The sequence below is a fragment of the Hesperophylax consimilis genome, chromosome 6 (genome assembly GCF_061612785.1).
Source record: "Hesperophylax consimilis isolate HC1 chromosome 6, BYU_Hcon_1.0, whole genome shotgun sequence".
In the NCBI taxonomy this organism is placed as follows: Eukaryota; Metazoa; Arthropoda; class Insecta; order Trichoptera; family Limnephilidae; genus Hesperophylax; species Hesperophylax consimilis.
The window spans coordinates 6,346,437-6,368,581 of NC_142841.1; the positions used below are offsets into that span (position 1 = coordinate 6,346,437).

Here is a 22,145-nt window from a genome sequence, read left to right on the forward strand (position 1 = left end):
ATGCTCAGGAATTGCTGGTTAAAGTGTTGTAAATGCGCACACATGGCAATGGGTCATTAAAGTGACTTTTTATGGATTTGAATGGAAGACTTATAACAGGACTCCAATTTGTAGAACTTGTATGAGGACTCCAACTTGTATAGAGTCACTGGCAAAGTGTTTGACAAGAGAAGCAGAGGAAGGTCACCAATGCGCTGGAGGACCAAGAAGGTCGGTGTCTGTAGCTCTCCACGTAACGCAGAACCGCGAGGGGTGAAGGAGCCTTGGAAATTGGAGTGGGGGTCACGATCAATGAGAAACCGACTTAACCCTTCAAGTCTCTGAACGACTCTACATACTAACCACAAACATCATATTCCATTAGAGGCTATGAAGGACAGATCTGACCGAGGCGTCCATAAATTATTTTATCTTTCTATAATGCGTAGATACCTGATTTGTTCATCGTTGGAAAGATAAATAATTATCTTCTCTGTTTGCCTCAAATATTTTTACATGATAAAATAAAATTATTAGAAATTGGCAGGATTTTTTTCATTGACAGTTGAATAAAAAATGGCATAAAAGTGAAGTGACATTAATTTCCTACACAAAAACTATGTCTTTTCTAAATATCGCACTACTAAAAATTATGGCCATTTCGAGCCCAAATGATCCAGTAAGTTTTTTTGTTTGATATTAAAATAATTTTTTTTTAATATCAATGTTTATTGTACAAACATTACAAAGATAATTTTATCTACTTTCTAAAACGGTATTTCTTTTTAAGACAAGGAAATATAAGTCACATTTTAGATACCTCTGGAGCATTCCGAAAATTTCTCCGTGTAGTTGAGACTGGAACGTAGGGTTAAGAATGGAATTCGAAAGTGACAAAACTATTACTGTGACTAAACTCACATCTGTGCGCTGGCTTATATTGGTATTTAGTTAAAGCGACAGTTAGGATGTTCATCATGCAATGAGGACATGATTGGTAATCACCTGGAGGTGGTCCTCGGAGCGGCTGGTTCTGACGCAGCCCATGACCAGGTGGTTGTTATTGGGGGCGGGGCTCATTTGCCCCTCCATGGGGCTGCTCATGGTTCGGGCGCAGCGCATGTCACTGGGGGATGTGGGGGTGGAATTAAACCTGCAACATAATAACATACAAAAAAAATATAATAAAATAACTAAAGAACAAACTAAAATAACTTTTTCTTAAATAAAAAATAAAAAATTGAACTGTATTCAGGCTCCGTGTATGATGGACGAATTTGTATGTTTTAATCTTAAAAACTTTTTAATCAGAAAATGTACATGAACGCGTTTGGCTCCGGCATGGGGGGCTCCTGGCAGCGACTGGGCTGGTGGTCCAGACCACTGGAGGCGGGGGTGGAATTGTAGCGCTGCACCTGGGGGGCGGAGGAGGCGCGTGAGTCTATGGGGGACACCGGGGTGGAGTTGTACCTGAGACAGACAAACAAAATGAAGTAAAAAAATATAGTAAAACTTGAGGAGACTTTAAGATACTGTCACTTCAGACTCACATTCGCCATTATCATCATTCTGCATACATCATTATCATCATCATCCGAGACAATATAGTGTGTCAATTACAGTCTAATGACTATTATTCCACCATCCCAATATCACAGTAAAATCTTAAATGTAAAAGGCCATCATAGAAAATGCAAAGACATTTCATTTGGCATAAATACTCTACTTCTTGGCTAGTTCATCCTACACACGTGACTCTGCAGATCTGCTATAGTGTTAGAAATAAACACAGCATCGTTAAAACATAGCATACACACTCGTTTCAGATTACTCATTTCTACACCGAACCTTTCAATCCATGCTTTCAATTATTATCTCTGTACAAATTGAGCAGCCAGTCACACCCTTGCTTAACACCTTCTGTAACATCAAATCCTAGGCAACTACTCATGTACAAAAATTCACCCAGGGAACTGGTTGGTCGGCAACACACTTCGGCCAGGAAAGGAAGTTCTACCCGTTCGGTCGATTGATGCTTAACGCCGAGAAGGGTAGTTCTACGCCGGCCTCATTTCAATGGCAGAGAAGACGGAATTACAAGGTTGCGTATTTCAACAAAAGTATAGTATATTATTTGTTATTGTAATAATTCAATTCCTGGAATAAGGGTTTTTATGACCGTGAAACCCGATTCGAATCTCTATCTCTGTTCCGCCCCACTCAACTCCTATGTGCGAGCGAGCGAGATGTGTCGCGCATATTTTTAAGAGAGCAGGTATGGGCAAATACCAATAGGAGGACCGTAATAAACATATTACAAAGTTAATTGTGTTGCATTTCAAATAATATTTGATTTTCGTTTAGTAGCTTGGGTATGCCGAGTTACTATGATCATAATCTAGATATATTTATTGTTAACTGTTATTTAGATTTGCGTAATATAAATTTGGTAAAACCAACATTTAATATGATTAAGAAAAGTATTAAAATATAGTGTTCAGTATACAGTGCACTGTACATTATATCTCACAAAATAAATGGTTTTCTTTTAACTTTAACATGACACACAGACACTATTATTTGCTTACAATTATTAATTTGCTTATTATTTGCCTGCAATAATTTTGCTTATGATCATTTTGCTTACGATCATTTGATTACAATCATTTTGTATCTGATCATTTTGTTTACGATCATTTTACCAATAAATAATTATATGCAGAAAAATTTAATGACATGATATCTTACGTATTAATGTCATAATCCGGCGTCCGGTGCCTCGGTGCATGGTGGTGTCTGTGAGGGTGAGCGGGCGGGCCGCCAGGCCCAGCGGGAGAGCCGCTCCAGCCGCCACCACCAAGAATGCCTTCGCCCGACCGCTCCGTGCGGGACAGCTTCAGCATCAGCTCCCCCGTCATCATGTAGGCCTCGAACCTACTGAGGCAACATGTTTTAGTGTTATTTTTTAATGCATCTATTTGAATCTGATAATCCCATTGAACTGAAACTCGACAGATAAGACTCTTTGTCGATGGCAATGCACTCTAACAACTTTTGTTGTACACATGGAAATATACGCATTTCTCTGAAATTGGGTGATATTAAAGCAGACAATATACTAAATAAATGTCGATCCTACCCGATCAGCATTTGGCGAAATTGGTAGAGTTATCGACTCCAGTTCTGGGTAGGAAGGTACAATCATCAGTCAAACCAAAAAAATTTATGTTTTAAAAACATTTTTTACGGAAAAAAATTTTTCTACAGTGTTTTTTGTGGGTTCCATGACAAACATGAAAGTGAATAAAAAGATAAGGAAAAGTTACCTCATCTAATCCACCTACCCCAACTTTTTTGACTTTTTCTATTCATGTGACTACCGCATAAGAATCCCAACTACTCCCTGCTCACCAGAGCCAGTGAGACTTTCTGCCAGATTTTTTTTTTCAAACATATCATAGGACCAAACTATCTGGAAGCTATTTGTTAAAAAGGTAAAAAGTGAATAAGTGAGTAGTGAGTGGTTAGTACTTGGAATGCTTGACTGGCGGTGGATTGTGGGGTTCCCCCTGGGAGCGGTAGCCCCTCCCCCCTCCACTGCCCCCTCCCGCCCAGCCGTTGCTGCTGTTCTTTTCTGTGCAACCGTTGCTGCTTCGATCACCTGCAAAATAAATTAAATATTAGCTTAAAAAACTATACATATTATTTCAGTACCAATCTTCTAAAAGGATTTTTTTATCATTGGATAATTTAGTATATAATATTTTCAATTCATTTCTCTGTGGTAGAATCAACCTCTTATACTTTATTAAATGTCATGAGATGCCACCGATGGATCATATATGCGACAGCCATGTAGGCAGGGCCGGTCTTGTGCGGTCGCAATTGGAGCAGTCCGCTCCGGGCTCTGACTTACCAAGAGGATCCGATAATCACCTAACAAAGAGCCCTCGAGATTTTTATTAGCGCCAGGCGGCGTTTGGCTCAGAACCGGCCCTAGATGTAAATAAATTTCAACTAAATAAACGAGACAGTTGACGAGACAAGACAATTTTCATGTAGCTGCTATTATGCAATAATCGACTACAGCAAAGTCCCGTTTCTTTGCATTTAATCAGTCTGTAAATTTATTTGTCCTGTGTCCAGTAAATCCTGTCAAGATGGTAACCGTGTTGGATAGTACCTTTTTACTCCGCCAGAGTTGGAATAAGCATTATGAGCTATCAAATCAGAATAATCAACATTACACGAGACCTTATGTTCACAGAACTCTACTAGTAGTAATTAATCTATCATAGTAGAAATATATATATTTTTAAAATTGTAAATAATACTGACTCCAATCCGTGCAGCCGTTACTGCTGCTCTTGCTGTTGTTGCTGCGCTCGCTGCAGCCGTTGGAGCGGTTGGATTGGGGCGGGGAGTGAGGGGACTGGTGGGGCGACTGCGGGTGGGGGGAGGGGGAGTGTTGGTGCTGTGGGGGGGTGCGCGGGGGGGAGGGGGATGGCCTCACCAGTGTGGCCAGCTGCTCGGGTGAAGGGGATGGTGAGGAACTGGAAAATTAAATATTAAAATTAGAAATTTTACATCAACTAATTTTAGTATGTATGTAATATGAATCCTATAATTTCTATACCCGCTATATCCGATTTTTTGACAAAATGATCTGAGTATGACATCTTGTTCACATTTTTACGAGCAACAAGAGGAGCCTAAAATTGAGTTTAAAAACCCTCCTTATCGCGACCAAAAACCATGTTAAAACTGCGAGTGAGAAACCAAATCCGCTATATCATACAGAAAGTTACTATCAAAACCCGCTATATCAGATTCAACGAATCACAAGCAGTTATTTTGCCAAAATACAATATGGCCGCCGCTCTGACGCCATGCTTGTGTGTCAAAATGATCTACGCGTGAGTTTCTAAACCCGCCATGTCGGCTCAGTTGACTTTCAAAATCACGAAGTGAGTATCAAAATCCGCTATATCCATTTTATTTATCGAAATTACTTAATTATTGCTAGACATATATAGAAAAATAAATGCTTTTCGAAATTTTATTACTCCAATTCATTATATAAAAAATTGTAATGCATTTACTTATGTACGCTAGAGATGTGACAGTTTTTTGCGGTTTTCTCCAAATCAATGAAAGTTGATATAGCGGGTATAGAAATTACACGACTCATATTATTTGTATCCCTTTAACTATTTATTCAAGTAAAAAAAATTAATTAATTTATTTATTTGTTTATTAAACGCCATAAAAGGCTTTTACAATAATGTGATACATGAGATTATAAGTACACAGTGGTACATAGGCGAATATCAGTATTACATTTAATGCTTTTAAGATAGTTTTTTTCTGGTGACTAGATTGCTGCAGTGATATACTTATATGAATAATACACTAGTGGTTAAATTTGTAGTGACTGGATTGTTGCAGGTTGCCCTTGCGCTCCGAGAGCAGGATGTCCTGCTACGGGCTGTCATCCTTCTGCTGCAGCGAGGGGGACAGGTATATGCCCACATGGGCCACTATACATTGATATACTTACTAGTTGTTAAATTTACTATTTTTGCAGAGGTAGTGTCTAGATAGCTGCAGATTGCCTTTGCGCTTCGAGGGCAGGATGTACTGCACCAGACTATCATACCCCTTCTGCAGCGAGGGGTACAGGTATATGCCCACATGGGCCGCTATATATATAGTGATATACTTACTAGTGGTTAGATTTAGCATTGCGGAGGTAGTGACTAGATTGCTGCAGGTTGCCCTTGCGCTCCGAGGGCAGGATGTACTGCACCAGACTATCATACCCCTTCTGCAGCGAGGGGTACAGGTATATGCCCACATGGGCCGCTATATATATAGTGATATACTTACTAGTGGTTAGATTTAGCATTGCGGAGGTAGTGACTAGATTGCTGCAGGTTGCCCTTGCGCTCCGAGGGCAGGATGTACTGCTCCGGGCTGTCATCCCCCTGCTGCAGCGAGGGGGACAGGTACCTGCCCACGTGGGCCGCTATGCCCGGATCTGGAATCAACGTCATCTTTGTTAGTAACAGTAATAGAAATATTGTTAAATTCAACTTGGTTAGAGTAATCTAGTTAATCTTGCAAAACTTCTTTAAAAAAATACCATAAATCACCAGCTTGCTGCTAAAAATCACCAACTGTGTTATTGAGAAATAACCTTGACAACTTGACATGAAATTGTTTCTTGCAGCAATACTTAATTTATTAGAGTGGACTTGCATAATTTTTTTAAAAACTAGTACTGAAGTCCCCGACGTTACCCGGACTAACTTTTCGAAATCAGAAGTAAAAAGTAATTTTCCTCTTATTTTAAATGTCAAGCGTGCAAAATTTCATCAAGTATCAAAATTCTGCTTTAAGGGGGTGATAAAAGGGGGTGGGGTGGTTTTTGAAGGACTCATTAAGACAGTCACCTTTCTCTTGTTATGAAGGTCATGTTTGCAAAATTTTATCAATCTCGGGATAAAACTGTCGATTTGTACAAAAAGCAAAGTCATGCCCTCACAGACACTCTTCTTTATAGTATTATAGAGATAATTTACTCAAAAATTTGGGATCAACTTCTGGCGAGATCCTGATTTTAAAGGACATTTACCATTGCATAAAAGTTTCTCTTATTTGTGGAAGACATTCATAAATATTAATAAGTATTTTCCTTTTAATAAATATTTTGGAAAATTTCTTGCAGCTACAAAGCGATATAAATTCCATAAATGAGGACTTCATTTTAAGAAATGCTCCATTATGTGCTACGCCAAAGCAAACAAAATGATTTACTATAACTACAAAATGTCTTATTCGTCTCTTAACCCATCTCACCCCAAGTTATTTTGACTGAAACTGACTACAAATGAATTAATTGTTGTGCGAACTTGTCTTGAAATTATTGATGTGGTTAAAATGACTTGAACTTTTTGTTTTTGTATTTACTAGCTGACGTATACAAGTATTATATATATACATATATAAAGCTTCCGGAAGAAATTCTCTAAATGATAGAGAAAACACTATCAGCATCTGTGGCGTAGTCCAGAAGAGATATTGTTTTATACAATTCAAAGATTATCATTTTGGTTAAAGCAACAGGATTCTTATAAAAATTGATTTTTATGAAATCTAGATTAATTTACTAGTCAATTTCTTTAAATACAGAATAATAATAAGAAAAGACTAAGATGGGCCGGACATGTGCACCGAATGCCAAGCACACGTGTACCAAAGAAGGTTCTAACAGGACACCCGGGAGGCAAACGAAAGGCGGGCAGACCTAGGCTGAGATGGGAGGACGATGTCAGGAAAGATGCCAGAGGACTACTCCATGTTGCAGATTGGAAGACGACGGCCGAGGACAGAGGGCGGTGGAGGCTCATGTTAAAGGAGGCCAAGGCTCGAAATGGGCTGTAGCGCCATTGAAGAAGAAGAAGAAGAATAAGAAAACATTTAACAAATAAAGGATTACAAAACAATTACAAATACAGTGTATATATACTAACATGAAAACAATTACAGTGTATATATACTAATATGAAAACTAAAATTTACAATCAGGCTTCAGGAAACAAATTGTTAAACTAATTCATTTTTTTTTAAATATGTGAAATGTTTTTTGTAAGTTCTTTCGGTGATATTAAAAATATCTGCTACTTCTGCATATTGGTTACCTGAGCCTTGTATAAGGGAGTTTATAAACTAATAAGCATTAACATTATTGTTGCAGTGAAAGACATTTTTAGTTTGTGGGACTCTATTAGGAACACGAAATGAAGCTTTATTAATTTTTCACTATACATAACTAACAACTGGTATGAGTTAAAAATACTTTTCTCTCTAGTGGATGCAGAAATTTTGAAATGAAAAAACTTTGATACGGTAGTAAAATTGTATTTTACGGTTGCATAATTCCATCAATGGATTCATAAACTTATTTAATATGGAGGTAGTTAGAAGTTGCTTTTAATAGGCGTATATTATTTAACTTTGAGTTGAATTTGCTGGAATATGATATATTTCAGTAGAGTTATGAATAGCGCAGGCTATAATGTATTGTATTTAAAGTAAAGCCTGGGAAACATAATTCTCTGCCTGAGGCAAAGTTATAACTTGAAACTGAAGCCAAGTTATATTGGCTCTATGGGAATTGAAACTAGATATCTTATTGCAAGCACCAGTATACTATCGTGTGGCCAGAATGCAACTTGCTAAATATATCAGTACACAAGTGTACCCATAAAAATTTATAGGAAAAAATATTTCAGTGAATTATTTCAGTGAATTTTTCCTATGAAGTTTTTCCTACAAAACAATATAAAGTAATACAATATATAAAGTAATATAAAGTAAACAATAAAAAATCCACTTCTTTTATTTTTTAACCGTTACCGGTTTCAGCTTTTCATAGCCATATTCAAACTGGTACAATTAATTCTTAAACTATGGTTTGTATACGCGACATTTGGGGCAGGGGGTGTGGGTTTACGGGGATGAGTATACAATGATTTTATTGCAATTATGTGGAGTTTCCTACCTATAGCAATGAAGTTGGGAAAATCCATATAACTGTGATAAAACCATTGAATTACTACCCCATTAAACCCCCAACCCCTCCCACAAAATTTGTGTGTATAAATCATAGTTTAAGGAATAATTGTATCAGTCTAAAGATGGCTATAATAAGATGAAACCGGCAACGGTAAAAAAATCAAATAAGTGGAAAAAGTTTTAAATTGTTTTAATATATCATTAGGAGTGTGGCGAACCCATTGCTCAGGGAGTGGAAACACGACCTGCAATAGCCATCCCAAGCTACGGCGAGCTACCATGCTCGTGCTGAATGACCTGGTGAACAGTGTCACGAACGGTGCCTCCGAGAAACAGGGTCGCATCTCGGAGTATTTAAACCTTACTCCAGCACTCGGGGCTCTGCTGGAGTAGACCTTTTATTTCCCGGGATACCCGTGGGACGACTATTGGACCATTTGAAAATTCCCTTTTCTCTCGAAACCCTCTTCCATCGTGGGGCCTTTAGGGAAACAAGGAGTGGAGAGGAGATACAAAGTCCTCTTCCATTGTGGGACCTTTAGGGAGCCAAGTAGGAGTGGAGTGGAGTGGAGAGGAGAGACGAAGGCCTCTTCCCTCATGGGACCTTCAGGGAACTAAGGAGAAGTGAAGAGGAGCGAGGAGACCCTCTTCCCTCGTGGGGCCTTCAGGGAACCAAGGAGGAGTGGAGAGGAGCGACTAGACCCTCTTACCTCGTGGGGCCTTCAGGGAACCAAGGAGGAGTGGAGAGGAGCGACTAGACCCTCTTACCTCGTGGGGCCTTCAGGGAACTAAGGAGAAGTGAAGAGGAGCGAGGAGACCCTCTTCCCTCGTGGGGCCTTCAGGGAACCAAGGAGGAGTGGAGAGGAGCGACTAGACCCTCTTACCTCGTGGGGCCTTCAGGGAACCAAGGAGGAGTGGAGAGGAGCGACTAGACCCTCTTACCTCGTGGGGCCTTCAGGGAACTAAGGAGAAGTGAAGAGGAGCGAGGAGACCCTCTTCCCTCGTGGGGCCTTCAGGGAACCAAGGAGGAGTGGAGAGGAGCGACTAGACCCTCTTACCTCGTGGGGCCTTCAGGGAACCAAGGAGGAGTGGAGAGGAGCGACTAGACCCTCTTACCTCGTGGGGCCTTCAGGGAACTAAGGAGAAGTGAAGAGGAGCGAGGAGACCCTCTTCCCTCGTGGGGCCTTCAGGGAACCAAGGAGGAGTGGAGAGGAGCGACTAGACCCTCTTACGTCGTGGGGCCTTCAGGGAACCAAGGAGTGGAGAGGAGCGACTAGACCCTCTTACCTCGTGGGGCCTTCAGGGAACCAAGGAGGAGTGGAGAGGAGCGACTAGACCCTCTTACCTCGTGGGGCCTTCAGGGAACTAAGGAGAAGTGAAGAGGAGCGAGGAGACCCTCTTCCCTCGTGGGGCCTTCAGGGAACCAAGGAGGAGTGGAGAGGAGCGACTAGACCCTCTTACGTCGTGGGGCCTTCAGGGAACCAAGGAGTGGAGAGGAGCGACTAGACCCTCTTACCTCGTGGGGCCTTCAGGGAACCAAGGAGGAGTGGAGAGGAGCGACTAGACCCTCTTACCTCGTGGGGCCTTCAGGGAACTAAGGAGAAGTGAAGAGGAGCGAGGAGACCCTCTTCCCTCGTGGGACCTTCAGGGAACCAAGGAGGAGTGGAGAGGAGCGACTAGACCCTCTTACGTCGTGGGGCCTTCAGGGAACCAAGGAGTGGAGAGGAGCGACTAGACCCTCTTACCTCGTGGGGCCTTCAGGGAACTAAGGAGAAGTGAAGAGGAGCGAGGAGACCCTCTTCCCTCGTGGGGCCTTCAGGGAACCAAGGAGGAGTGGAGAGGAGCGACTAGACCCTCTTACCTCGTGGGGCCTTCAGGGAACCAAGGAGGAGTGGAGAGGAGCGACTAGACCCTCTTACCTCGTGGGGCCTTCAGGGAACTAAGGAGAAGTGAAGAGGAGCGAGGAGACCCTCTTCCCTCGTGGGGCCTTCAGGGAACCAAGGAGGAGTGGAGAGGAGCGACTAGACCCTCTTACCTCGTGGGGCCTTCAGGGAACCAAGGAGGAGTGGAGAGGAGCGACTAGACCCTCTTACCTCGTGGGGCCTTCAGGGAACTAAGGAGAAGTGAAGAGGAGCGAGGAGACCCTCTTCCCTCGTGGGGCCTTCAGGGAACCAAGGAGGAGTGGAGAGGAGCGACTAGACCCTCTTACCTCGTGGGGCCTTCAGGGAACCAAGGAGGAGTGGAGAGGAGCGACTAGACCCTCTTACCTCGTGGGGCCTTCAGGGAACTAAGGAGAAGTGAAGAGGAGCGAGGAGACCCTCTTCCCTCGTGGGGCCTTCAGGGAACCAAGGAGGAGTGGAGAGGAGCGACTAGACCCTCTTACGTCGTGGGGCCTTCAGGGAACCAAGGAGTGGAGAGGAGCGACTAGACCCTCTTACCTCGTGGGGCCTTCAGGGAACCAAGGAGGAGTGGAGAGGAGCGACTAGACCCTCTTACCTCGTGGGGCCTTCAGGGAACTAAGGAGAAGTGAAGAGGAGCGAGGAGACCCTCTTCCCTCGTGGGGCCTTCAGGGAACCAAGGAGGAGTGGAGAGGAGCGACTAGACCCTCTTACGTCGTGGGGCCTTCAGGGAACCAAGGAGTGGAGAGGAGCGACTAGACCCTCTTACCTCGTGGGGCCTTCAGGGAACCAAGGAGGAGTGGAGAGGAGCGACTAGACCCTCTTACCTCGTGGGGCCTTCAGGGAACTAAGGAGAAGTGAAGAGGAGCGAGGAGACCCTCTTCCCTCGTGGGACCTTCAGGGAACCAAGGAGGAGTGGAGAGGAGCGACTAGACCCTCTTACGTCGTGGGGCCTTCAGGGAACCAAGGAGTGGAGAGGAGCGACTAGACCCTCTTACCTCGTGGGGCCTTCAGGGAACTAAGGAGAAGTGAAGAGGAGCGAGGAGACCCTCTTCCCTCGTGGGGCCTTCAGGGAACCAAGGAGGAGTGGAGAGGAGCGACTAGACCCTCTTACCTCGTGGGGCCTTCAGGGAACCAAGGAGGAGTGGAGAGGAGCGACAAGACCCTCTTCCCTCGTGGGGCCTTCAGGGAACCAAGGAGGAGTGGAGAGGAGCGACTAGACCCTCTTACGTCGTGGGGCCTTCAGGGAACCAAGGAGTGGAGAGGAGCGACTAGACCCTCTTACCTCGTGGGGCCTTCAGGGAATCAAGGAGGAGTGGAGAGGAGAGATTAAGCCCTCTTCTCTCGTTGGGCCCTCAGGGAACCAAGGGGGAGTGGACTCTCTCGTCGTGTGGCCTTCAGGGAACCAACGGGGAGTAGACTCTTCCCCCATGGGACCTTTAGGGAACCAAGGAGGAGTGGAGAGGAGAGATGAGGCCAGCTCCATGAACTCTTCACTTGTGGGGCCTTCACGGAACCAAGGGGGATTGGAGAGGAGAGATGAGACCTGGGAACACACATTGTGGAACCAGAAGTCATAGCCACATATGCAATAACAACCCTGGTGAACTTTATAAAAGGGACCAGGTGAATGTTAAAGGAATGACGTAAAATTTGAGATAGCACAATGGGCATATGGCCTAAGTACTCACGGGAACTATATGTAAACTGTCTCCACTCTATATAAAAAAAATATATAACATTCACTATAATCGAACTCTACCACGAATAGTCAGTATCAAAAAAGAAATAATAATAAAAAAAAATTGAAATAGTTAAAAATATAATTTTAATAATTTTACGATTTTTTTCATTTTTTTGGCTTTGGTAGCAGATTTTTTTTTTGTTTAATAAAAGCTGACTGGCGATTACTCCAGTAAAGGGAGTGTATTATGCTTTTGTTTTCCTAACAATATATAATCATTTTGATTTAAAAAATAAATCTTACCTCTTTTGAGCTTCAATGTGACAGGATCAGTTGATAGCCGCAGACATTTTAATACTAGAAAGAAGAAAAACATACATTAGGTTTACTGATTTAAAGACGTAAATTGAATCACATAGGAAAAAAATGATTTGTGTTGTTTTTTGCGAAAAAAATTTTGAATTCCACATGATTTAAAAAAATGTATTAATCAAATTTATTGGAAAGTTTTGCTAGTTTGTGTTACAGGAGGTCCAGCGTTAAAAAAAAATGTATATGACTTGAAACATTATTAATTCATCCGTAATCCGTAATTCTGAATCGAAATAGCTCAGCTTGAAATGGTTAGTTTATGCATAACAATATTGCCCAACAACAATCACAGATGGCGATTTAGTTCCCCTGATTTTACATTAAATATAAATATGAAAGATACTATATTTGATTAGACATGTTCCTGACCTTCTCCCCCTATTTGTCCCTGCTCCTTTCGAACTTTCCTTAGCTGTGACTGCCACAGCCTCACTGGCTCTACGCAGCAGGGTATCGATTCTCCAATCCAGGCCGCTCGCAATCGCCGTCGAAAGTACATACATTGGTCGAGGATCTTATTCTGAGTCTCGTCGAAGGTACATACTTACATACGCCAAACGTCAAAAGTCATTCCAATCGAACAACGAGTGGGTCGAACCACTCGTTGTTCGAGTGGAATGACATCGTCGAGAATCGAGGCCCAGGCCTGCGATTCTGGAGTTAAACGATCAATCGTTTTCGTATGCGCCGTCTTCGAGTGAAAAACTACTAGTCGTCGCGACTAACTTTTTCGAATGTTTCAATTTTACGTATTCTTGAGCGTCGAACGGTCGAAGTTGGTAGAAGAGATGATTATATTGGCACCCCTGTGAATATTGTCTATGTTCCTGATGTTTTTGGGATTTCTATGGTGTGACTGTCAAACAGACAACAGTTATTCGTTATTCAAAACAGAAATGGCTGCGGGACATATTACAAATTGCCAAAAGCAACTCTTAATTGAGCTTGTAAGCTCCGATAAAGACTTAGTAAGTGGGAAATTTTCACCCACTTTTACATTTGCGGAATCCGCGCGGTAAAACAAAAATTGACAGCTAGACTAGATTTTGACAGCCAATTCCATAGAAACGCCAACAACCTACCACTCGCTGCCCTGTTTCTACTGGTTATACCCAGTAGTTGTTGCGTGGAATGACTTTTGACGTTTGGCGTCGAAGTATGTACCTTCGACCAATTTCGGGAATAGCAACGACGACCAACGTACGTACTTTCGACGGCGATTACGAGCGCCCTCGATTCAGGAATAGAGCCCCAGAACTCTTACATTGAATTCATATTTTTTTTAATTAACCCGTAAAAAACAAAGTTTTTTTACTATAATACATCTTTTTTATTAAGAGATTATTGACTTAACAGCTGTGAACTTTTAAAAGTCTTAAAACTGGTTTTGGTGAGGATTGTACGTTCCTTCAGGAACTGGAGTCAACCGCGCTAACAACGGAGCTAAATTCCAATTGGGTAGTACCGACATTTTTTTTCTCCATATTAACTGCTGTAATATCATCCAATTTCAGAGAAGTGAGAATATATAATAATATGTATTATTACAATGTATGTATGTATGTTTACAATGATCGTTCTTTTAGTGTAACAGGTCCGCTCATCTGGAATAGACTTCCCTCAGCTCTTACTAATCTCCAAAATTTGGCTGAATTTAAACGGGCTTTAAAAACAAAATTATTTAAAAAATCTTAACATTCATAAATTTTAACTTCTTTTCAATATTTTATAATAAGCCATATTCTAAAACTTCCTGTAATTGTTTGGTTTCGGTTGTCTCCTTATTGTACCTTTTTGAAGTGCCTGCTCAGAAAATTCTCATTCCTGAGCACAAACTGCCTCCTGTTTTATATTGTGTTTTGGTTTTAATATTCTTGTTTTGTCCTGTCCTGCTGTTATTGCTATTCTAAGTTTTGTCATCACTTTGTATAAACAGTGTATTTAGTGTTATAATATTAGATATGTATTGGGTAAGGCACACTGTAGGAATAATTTTAAGAACCACTAATACTGAATTACCATTTTTAAAGCTTGTTATACGAGTAGTTAAGCGCACTTGAAGTGAAATGACACTAAACTGCGCTATATAAATGCCATGTTATTATTATTATTATTATTATGTATGTGATCGCCACCAAAGTTAATAGAATGCATTATCAACAGCGAGTATACTTTAGCTCGATCGAATATCGGGAAGTGTGTTAATTTTCGCCTCCAAGATTTGCATTCATTCATTCCCGAAAACGAAAGTGAAAATTGAATAAATTTAAAACGCATTTAAAAAATAATATTTCCGGAAAAGCTGATGCCAATAAAATAAAACTGTCAACATTTATATTGATAATAATGCATCATTAAAATAAAACTACTCTATTCACAGAGTCAATGACAGGGCATGACGTAATTTTTTTAAAATAAAAAAACCCAAAATTCCGTGCCTCCATCGGCCTCATCAAACGCGATGACAACATAACTACAATGATGGATGCCAATCCGGAGGCCAATAGCAATGACAACAATATTAGCAATGGCAATACATAATAGTGACACGTAAGAATTGACAGGGCGAGGACAACCAGCCAGCAATAGTCGGAAACAGTGAAAAAATAATTCCTAGAAGTGTGATCTATAAATACAGAATTTAAAGAAAACTGACGTCTCCAATTCGCATGACTATTCCGCCTCCAGGGTATCGATTCTCCAATCCAGGTCACTCGAAATCGCCTTCGAAAGTATATACATTGGTCGACGATCTTATTCGAAGGTGCATACTTACATACGCCAAACGTCAAAGTCATTCCACTCAAATAACGATTGAGTCGAAACACTCGTTGTTCGAGTGGAATGACATCGTCGAGAATCGAGGCCCAGGCTCCCGTAGAACAAAGAATAACACAAGAAGTGCCTTGTGGGCATGTTTCGTGATCCAATTAAAAGGCCAATTTGGGCCTTTTCCACACATAGAGTTCCACATTTCAGAGTGGAAGATACTCTCAGTGTCGCCCTGGTGTAAGACCATCATTCAGAATTGAAAGGTTGCTTGAAATGGCTTTAGCCGTGTTTGGTGACAAGCTCTGAATAGCCAGGTACTCCCCCACGTTCCTCTTTCCTATCTTCTTCCCCTCCCCACTACCTTCAGCCACACAACCCCAATTTGGGATGCCGTAGTCCACTGGCTCCAAATGATTGGGAGCAGTTGGGACTCTTGTACGGTATTCTCATAAAAAATATAGATTTTAAAGAAAATTGATGTCGCCAATTTGCGTGAGACCTTTCGACTTCTAGGCTCCCCTAGAATAAAGAGTAACACAAAGAAGTGCTTTGTAGGCATATTGGTGATACACATATAAGCCCATGATTACGAAATTTAAATGGGGTGGCGATATACACGGAGAAAATTTACTGATAAAAAATTTCTAATTTATTAAGAATCTCATCAAATTATTTGTAATCCGATTAAAACGGGATTGCAGGCCTTTAAAGAATGAATTGATAGGTTTCCTAATAAACTTTCAGTAAAACACGAATGTGTTATCGCGATGTCGGAACACCTGTTCATATAAATTCTAATATTTTCGCATTTCGTCATTGTATATTACAAGGACAAATGCAGATGCGTGAAACGCTCTGCAATCCCGTTTTTAACCGGATTTTAATAAATCAGCAGAAGCAATTTGTCCGTGTACAATTTCAGACAAGTGTAAGAGAGGCAGACCGCGTGATAAATTCTCTAGATCCAAAAAGTACTAAGTCGGAGGCATATTTGTTTCCCTTCAAATTTATACGGAAGTCAGTTCTAGATTTCTTCTTTATCCTATATAGGCTCCAGACAGGCCAATGAAATTGATTATTATCTGTCCGAAAAGAATTCTGATATCAATATTACCAAAAGCAAGGAAGAATCGAGTTTATTTAGGGCACACGGTCACGCCGACAATGTACTTCTATCAGTTCATCTCTTCAGTGGGCAGAAATATGACAACATTGACAACACGCACCAATGACTTAAGAAAATACCCTCTCTTTATTCAATGACACGCACGGCCATGACTCTACTAAAAGCGAGAGCCGATCATCCACGCGAAGATAATCGAGAGAAAAGGTCAGAGAACGAAATAATTCGATTAACGTTTACAGATCAACTCCAATTAACGCATTCGAGTCAACGCCGCTTAACAATGATTAAGCCATTGATAATTAATTAGCGATGGTGATAATAATTGACTAATTAATAATTGACTAATTAATAATAACTAATTAATCGAATATGGTAACTGTTAACTTGGAGAGCGGAAGCAGAAAGCGATACAGTAAGAGTCATTGACGTGGAAAAGCATTTTTGACAATGCTATCGTTAAGAGACTTGCCTATATAATAATTAATTATTGCTTGGTACAGAGAAACTAAGGATGAGGTATAATTGGAATGAATTAGTAATCGAAATGTCTGAAATTCCTTAGAATTATTTAGTAGTAGCAGTTTTTTTTACAAAATTCATATGAATGAATTAGCGTACTCCTACCACCGAAAGCATGCCTGGTGATAGCGGAAGATTATATATTATATTTAGTAATCAAAAATATTGATCCATCATTGCGCAAGCAACATTTTTAGCCCATAATAATGATGGTAGGAGGTTTTAAAAAAGTGTCTAGATTATTCGTTGCCCGAGAATATTTGTATGACAAAAAAAAATTTAGAATTTACAAATGTCGAACATTGTAGTTGCTGATTTACCCGCCTGCAAACTATAAGGTGGGAAGGTACCTTTAAAAAAATTATAGCAACTATTTAAACATTATACATACGAAATATGATATTAAATAAATGTATAGTAAATTGTATTTCTTAGTCCTCCTCACTAGGGTGACCTGTGCTTAGGCGAACTAACGTTTATTCATTTCTGTTATTTATTGTTTTTGTGTTTAATTTATAGAACACCATTTATTTATTTTTTTGATTTAATAATATTATTATTAAGTTCTGCGATTATTTTTAGACAGTTTGAAAATGCCCTTGACGAAACAGCTGTAACAATAACAAAAACCCAAAAATACTTGCAGAAATTAATAATAATATCATTAAATTTGACTTAATTTTGATATGATAATAATGAGAATGCTTCGAAAATTTTTATAAATCGAACCAGGAATTATTAGATTCCTGGTCAAATAAAATTTTACACGCAAAACACTTCAATTATCTCAACCAAACGTATGTTGACAAATTTTCGTCAAACAAATGGTTGAGTATTGGAGAGTTGAGCGCAGAAATAGAAGGATTTATGCTTGCCATTCAGGATAGAGTCATTAATACTAAAAATTATAGAAAGCATATAATCAAAGATACAAATCAAATTGATGATTTGTGTAGAAAATGTTTGGCTTTTCCGGAAACTATAGAACATAATATATCGGGATTTTCTATATTAGCACCGTCCGAGTATACATTTAGGCACAATCAAGTTTTAAAAATAATTCACCAAAATTTGGTAATTAAACATAACTTGATTGACTGCCGTAATATAATACCATATTATGAATACGAACCAAATTCATTTTTAGAAAACGAATTTTATAAAATATATTATGATAAAACTATGCTAAAAGACCGAACGATTAGTCATAATAGACCCGATATAGTTTTACATGACAAAATTAAAAAAATAACTTATATCATTGATGTCGCTATTCCAAATTCCTGTAATATTCAAAAATCTGTTAATGAAAAAATAAGAAAATACACAGATTTAGGAAATGAAATAAAAAGAATTTGGCATTCTCAGGCTATAAAAATATTATCATTCGTTATTTCGGCTACTGGCATTATACCTAGCTCTCTCATTAAAAATTTAGGCGTATTAGATCTATCAAAAAATTTATATATAAAGATGCAAAAGTCGGTCATTTTGAATACATGTAGGATAACAAAAGATTTTTTAAATATTTATGTTGAGGGATCAGTAGGATTTATAGGCCCTGTTAGAAGTTCTACCGAGCCGAACCCTCTGATATGAAAATATCTGGAGTCGGTGAATTATTTTCCCATTTGATCTCTGGTGAGTTGACGTGTTGTTCTTGTATTGTTTTGTATTTATTTTGCTTATATAATGCACTTACATAATGTTGATTGACTAGAAGATCATTTGTGGAAAAGTGTGTGGAAGGGTTTAGTTTTTCTTATGGGGAAGATTTAACCCGGACAATAAAATCGGAAGTTTTCTACGTCGTTTTTAATGTATTTTTCATTAATTTCTTTCAGCCAGATTTTTATTCTTGATTTATAATTATTCAAATTTTCTATCGTTTTTATTTACCACTAGCTGTACCACGCCGCAAGTTTTTGTGGCTTGATCTGTCTGTGCAGATACAGAAACAATAGCGCATGTTGCTTTTATGTCCAACATATGGTGTTGTTTAAAAAATATGTTTTAATGTAATGACAACTATATTACAAAAGTTAATTAAATAACAATACATACGTTTGCTGTCATTCGTTTCGTAGAAATGTAAGAAAAACTATGAAATACATTGATAATAACATTACTGCTGTTGGCGCCGTAATAAAGATGCTTATAAATTACATTTCGCTGCATGAATGAAAATCCCACGTTTTAAAAATAAAAATAGGTCAATGTTAAAGATTTGGCATCGCCTTCGTACATAAAAAACGCAACACATTAAATAAAAATAGCAACATTATAGGAGGTGGGCTAGTGGTGTGGGTGTGTTGTACACACGGCGATGACTCTACACAATGACAGTTCAACACACCTTTAAAACGTGATACTTAGTTTTTTTCATCGTTTTTAATGACTTTATATTCCTTTTTAAAGGTGTGTTGACTTATCATAGAACCGTACACACACAACGAGATATCACAGTAAAATTTCGAAAAATTATTATTATTATTTTCATACAAAACTTACATTTGGAGTTGAGGCCAAAATGCCCAATCAAACTAAATAATTTATTTTTTAATAAAAAGTTAAAGCGAGCATCTAGAACATGTATGTATGCGCTATTTTATGTATTAGTGTTTTAAATTATGGTAAATACATCATTAAAGAATTCAAGTTTTCGTGTTTTTAGAGACATTTTTAGAAGGGTTCCGATTTGGTCGGTTATCTTAACACACAATTTCATATTGCAATAATGTAAAATTAGATAGATTATTTGCGAAATGATTGTACTGAGTAAAAATTTAATAGTTGTATAAACGTATTCAACAATTGATAGCGAAATGAGTGACAAATAATTAGTTTGTCTGGTTTAAGGATTATATCATCGATGTGTCATTTGCTAAAATTTCCAGTTTGTATTTACCTAAATAACTTCATTATCCGAATACGCACGGAGAAAAATGATTATTTCTAATTTATTAAGAATCTTCAAATTATTAGTAATCCGGTAAAAACGGGATTGCAAGCCGTTTCCTTATAAACTTTTAGTAAATTCCCAATATGTCGGAAAACGTGTTCATGCCTTACATTTATCATGATAATATATAATGACAAAATGCGAAAATATAAGGATTTTTATGAATACGTGTTCCGACATCGTAATAATATATTCGTATTTTACTAAAAGTTTAACAGGAAACCTATGTATTCATTCGCTATGGCCTGCAATCCTGTTTTTAACTGGTTTACCAATAATTTAAAGAGATTCTCATTTTTCTCCGTGGCACAAGTTCCAAGATAATTTTCGCTACAAAGTAGGATTTTGTAAATAAAAACAACGATTCACGTAACATCAAACAGACCATGTCAATCAGGATGCTCTAGTCCGTAAAGTGTGACAATTATTGATGAAGAGAAACCTGGCCATCAATCTCTAGTCCAGCGGAACTAATGACAGCGCAGATATCACATGGGTGCCATCAATTGACTGAGCGCAGGGCTGGAGAACCTCGATTGTGCAGATCCGGTAACGTGACGCGTCCGATAGGAAGCAAATAATTGCTTCTTATTAAATGTTATGACTGCACCAGCTTACGACAGGAGGGGAAGGTGGATGTCAAAATATGAAATTATAACCTGCTGATATTAGTAATCGTAATCAGTTATAATAATTACCTACGTAGCCATAACGCCTTTTTACTACACATACACGGAGAAAAATGAGTATTGGTAATTTATTTAGAATTTCTTCAAATTGTTAAAAACGGTATTGCAGGCCCTTAGCGAATGAATTAATAGGTTTCCTGCTAAACTTTTAGTAAAATACCCGTATATGTATTATCACGATGTCGGAACACAGGTTCATAAAAACCCTTATACGAGGCGTATCCAGAAAGTAAGTGTACTGAATTTTTGTAGGTTACAAATCTTTTTATTGAAACAAAAAAATTACATGATTACCGTAGTACATATTATGTAAGCTATTTTTAGACATAGTCGCCATTCCTCTCAATGCAGGTGGTGAAGCGGGGTATCAATTTTTGATGCCTTCCTCGAAGAAGTTTCCCGCCAACCCCTTCGTCCACTTCTCCACCTCCTCCTTTACCTCCTCGTCGGTTGAAAACCTTTTTCCACCCATGTACAGCTTCAGGGAGGTAAAGAGATAATAATCTGAAGGTGCTAGGTTAAGGGAATGCGCGGGATGGTTCAGGATATCCCATTTAAACGAAGCCAGCAGTTCCTTCGTGGCGTTGGCCGTGTGCCGTGGTCTGGCATTGTCGTGCAGCAGGCTGACTCCCTTTGTCAGCATGCCTCTCCTCTTGTTATGAATCGCCTTCCGCAATTTTTTTAGGGTCTCAAAGTATCTTGCAGAGTTGATGGTCTCCACTTGAGGCAGATATTCAATCAAAATTATGCCTTGACAGTCCCAAAACACGGATGCCACGATTTTCTTGGCTGAAATTGTGGTTTTGAACTTTTTGGTGGAGGGTGAAGAGGTGAGAACCGTTTTTAAACTCGCGATACCACTTGTACAATTCATAGCTTTATCACCATATGCAGTTTTAACCTCATTATAAACCTCAAACGGAGGTTTTTCGTTCCAAACGAGATAACGGATGACGCCGCGTATTTCGCATTTGGCGGGAGATTGGATTGACATTTTTCACGAAACGTGTTGTCGCGTTGACACTTCTCAACATACTGACCTTGAACAGGTCTCGTTGCGGAGGGGAAGAGTCAGGCTACACGTAAGTGTAGCCAACATATCGAAAATAAAATTCATTCGGTCGTGAGAGCCTCAGTACACTTACTTTCTGGATATGCCTCGTATTTTAGCATTTCTTCATTGTATATTATCAAGAAAAATTCAGGTGCATGAACACGTGTTCCGCCTGCAATCCCGTTTTTTAATAACTCATTTTTCTACGTGTAGGACCGTTGGATGCGGATAGTATAAATACAATCAGAAATTAATTACATAGTTCAGTTAGTCAGAGAAAATAATAACAAAACCAAAAACAAATAATTTTTGGCATAGTTTTTAATTTTCTATAGGGTAACACAGACGACAGGATTGAATGATTGCGCATGGGCACTTACGGCAACGGGCACAGAAAAAACGCATCAATCTTAGTTGGTAACCCGCCGCCAGCAGTTACGAGTAATCCGAAACTAAAGGGGGCCATTTGTGAAACTGTGGGCGATTTAAAGGAAATGTCACATTCGCGGC

At 39.5% G+C, this 22,145-nt stretch overlaps 1 protein-coding gene across 4 annotated transcripts in view; it reads right to left on the minus strand.

Annotated features, from left to right (window-relative positions):
• The window catches only part of Efa6 (Exchange factor for Arf 6), a 208,559-nt gene that overhangs the window by 24,478 nt on the left and 161,936 nt on the right, over positions 1-22,145 (minus strand). For 3 of the 4 annotated variants that reach the window (XM_089632342.1, XM_089632340.1, XM_089632338.1), the window contains exons 3-9: positions 12,445-12,498; positions 5,869-6,019; positions 4,318-4,532; positions 3,511-3,640; positions 2,728-2,916; positions 1,300-1,449; positions 985-1,132 (exon numbers count right to left, since the gene is read on the minus strand). In XM_089632342.1, coding sequence (XP_089488468.1) covers positions 985-1,132; positions 1,300-1,449; positions 2,728-2,916; positions 3,511-3,640; positions 4,318-4,532; positions 5,869-6,019; positions 12,445-12,498 — 1,037 coding nt within the window. The remainder of the gene's footprint in view (positions 1-984; positions 1,133-1,299; positions 1,450-2,727; positions 2,917-3,510; positions 3,641-4,317; positions 4,533-5,868; positions 6,020-12,444; positions 12,499-22,145) is intronic. The other variant, XM_089632339.1, reaches the window with a different exon arrangement.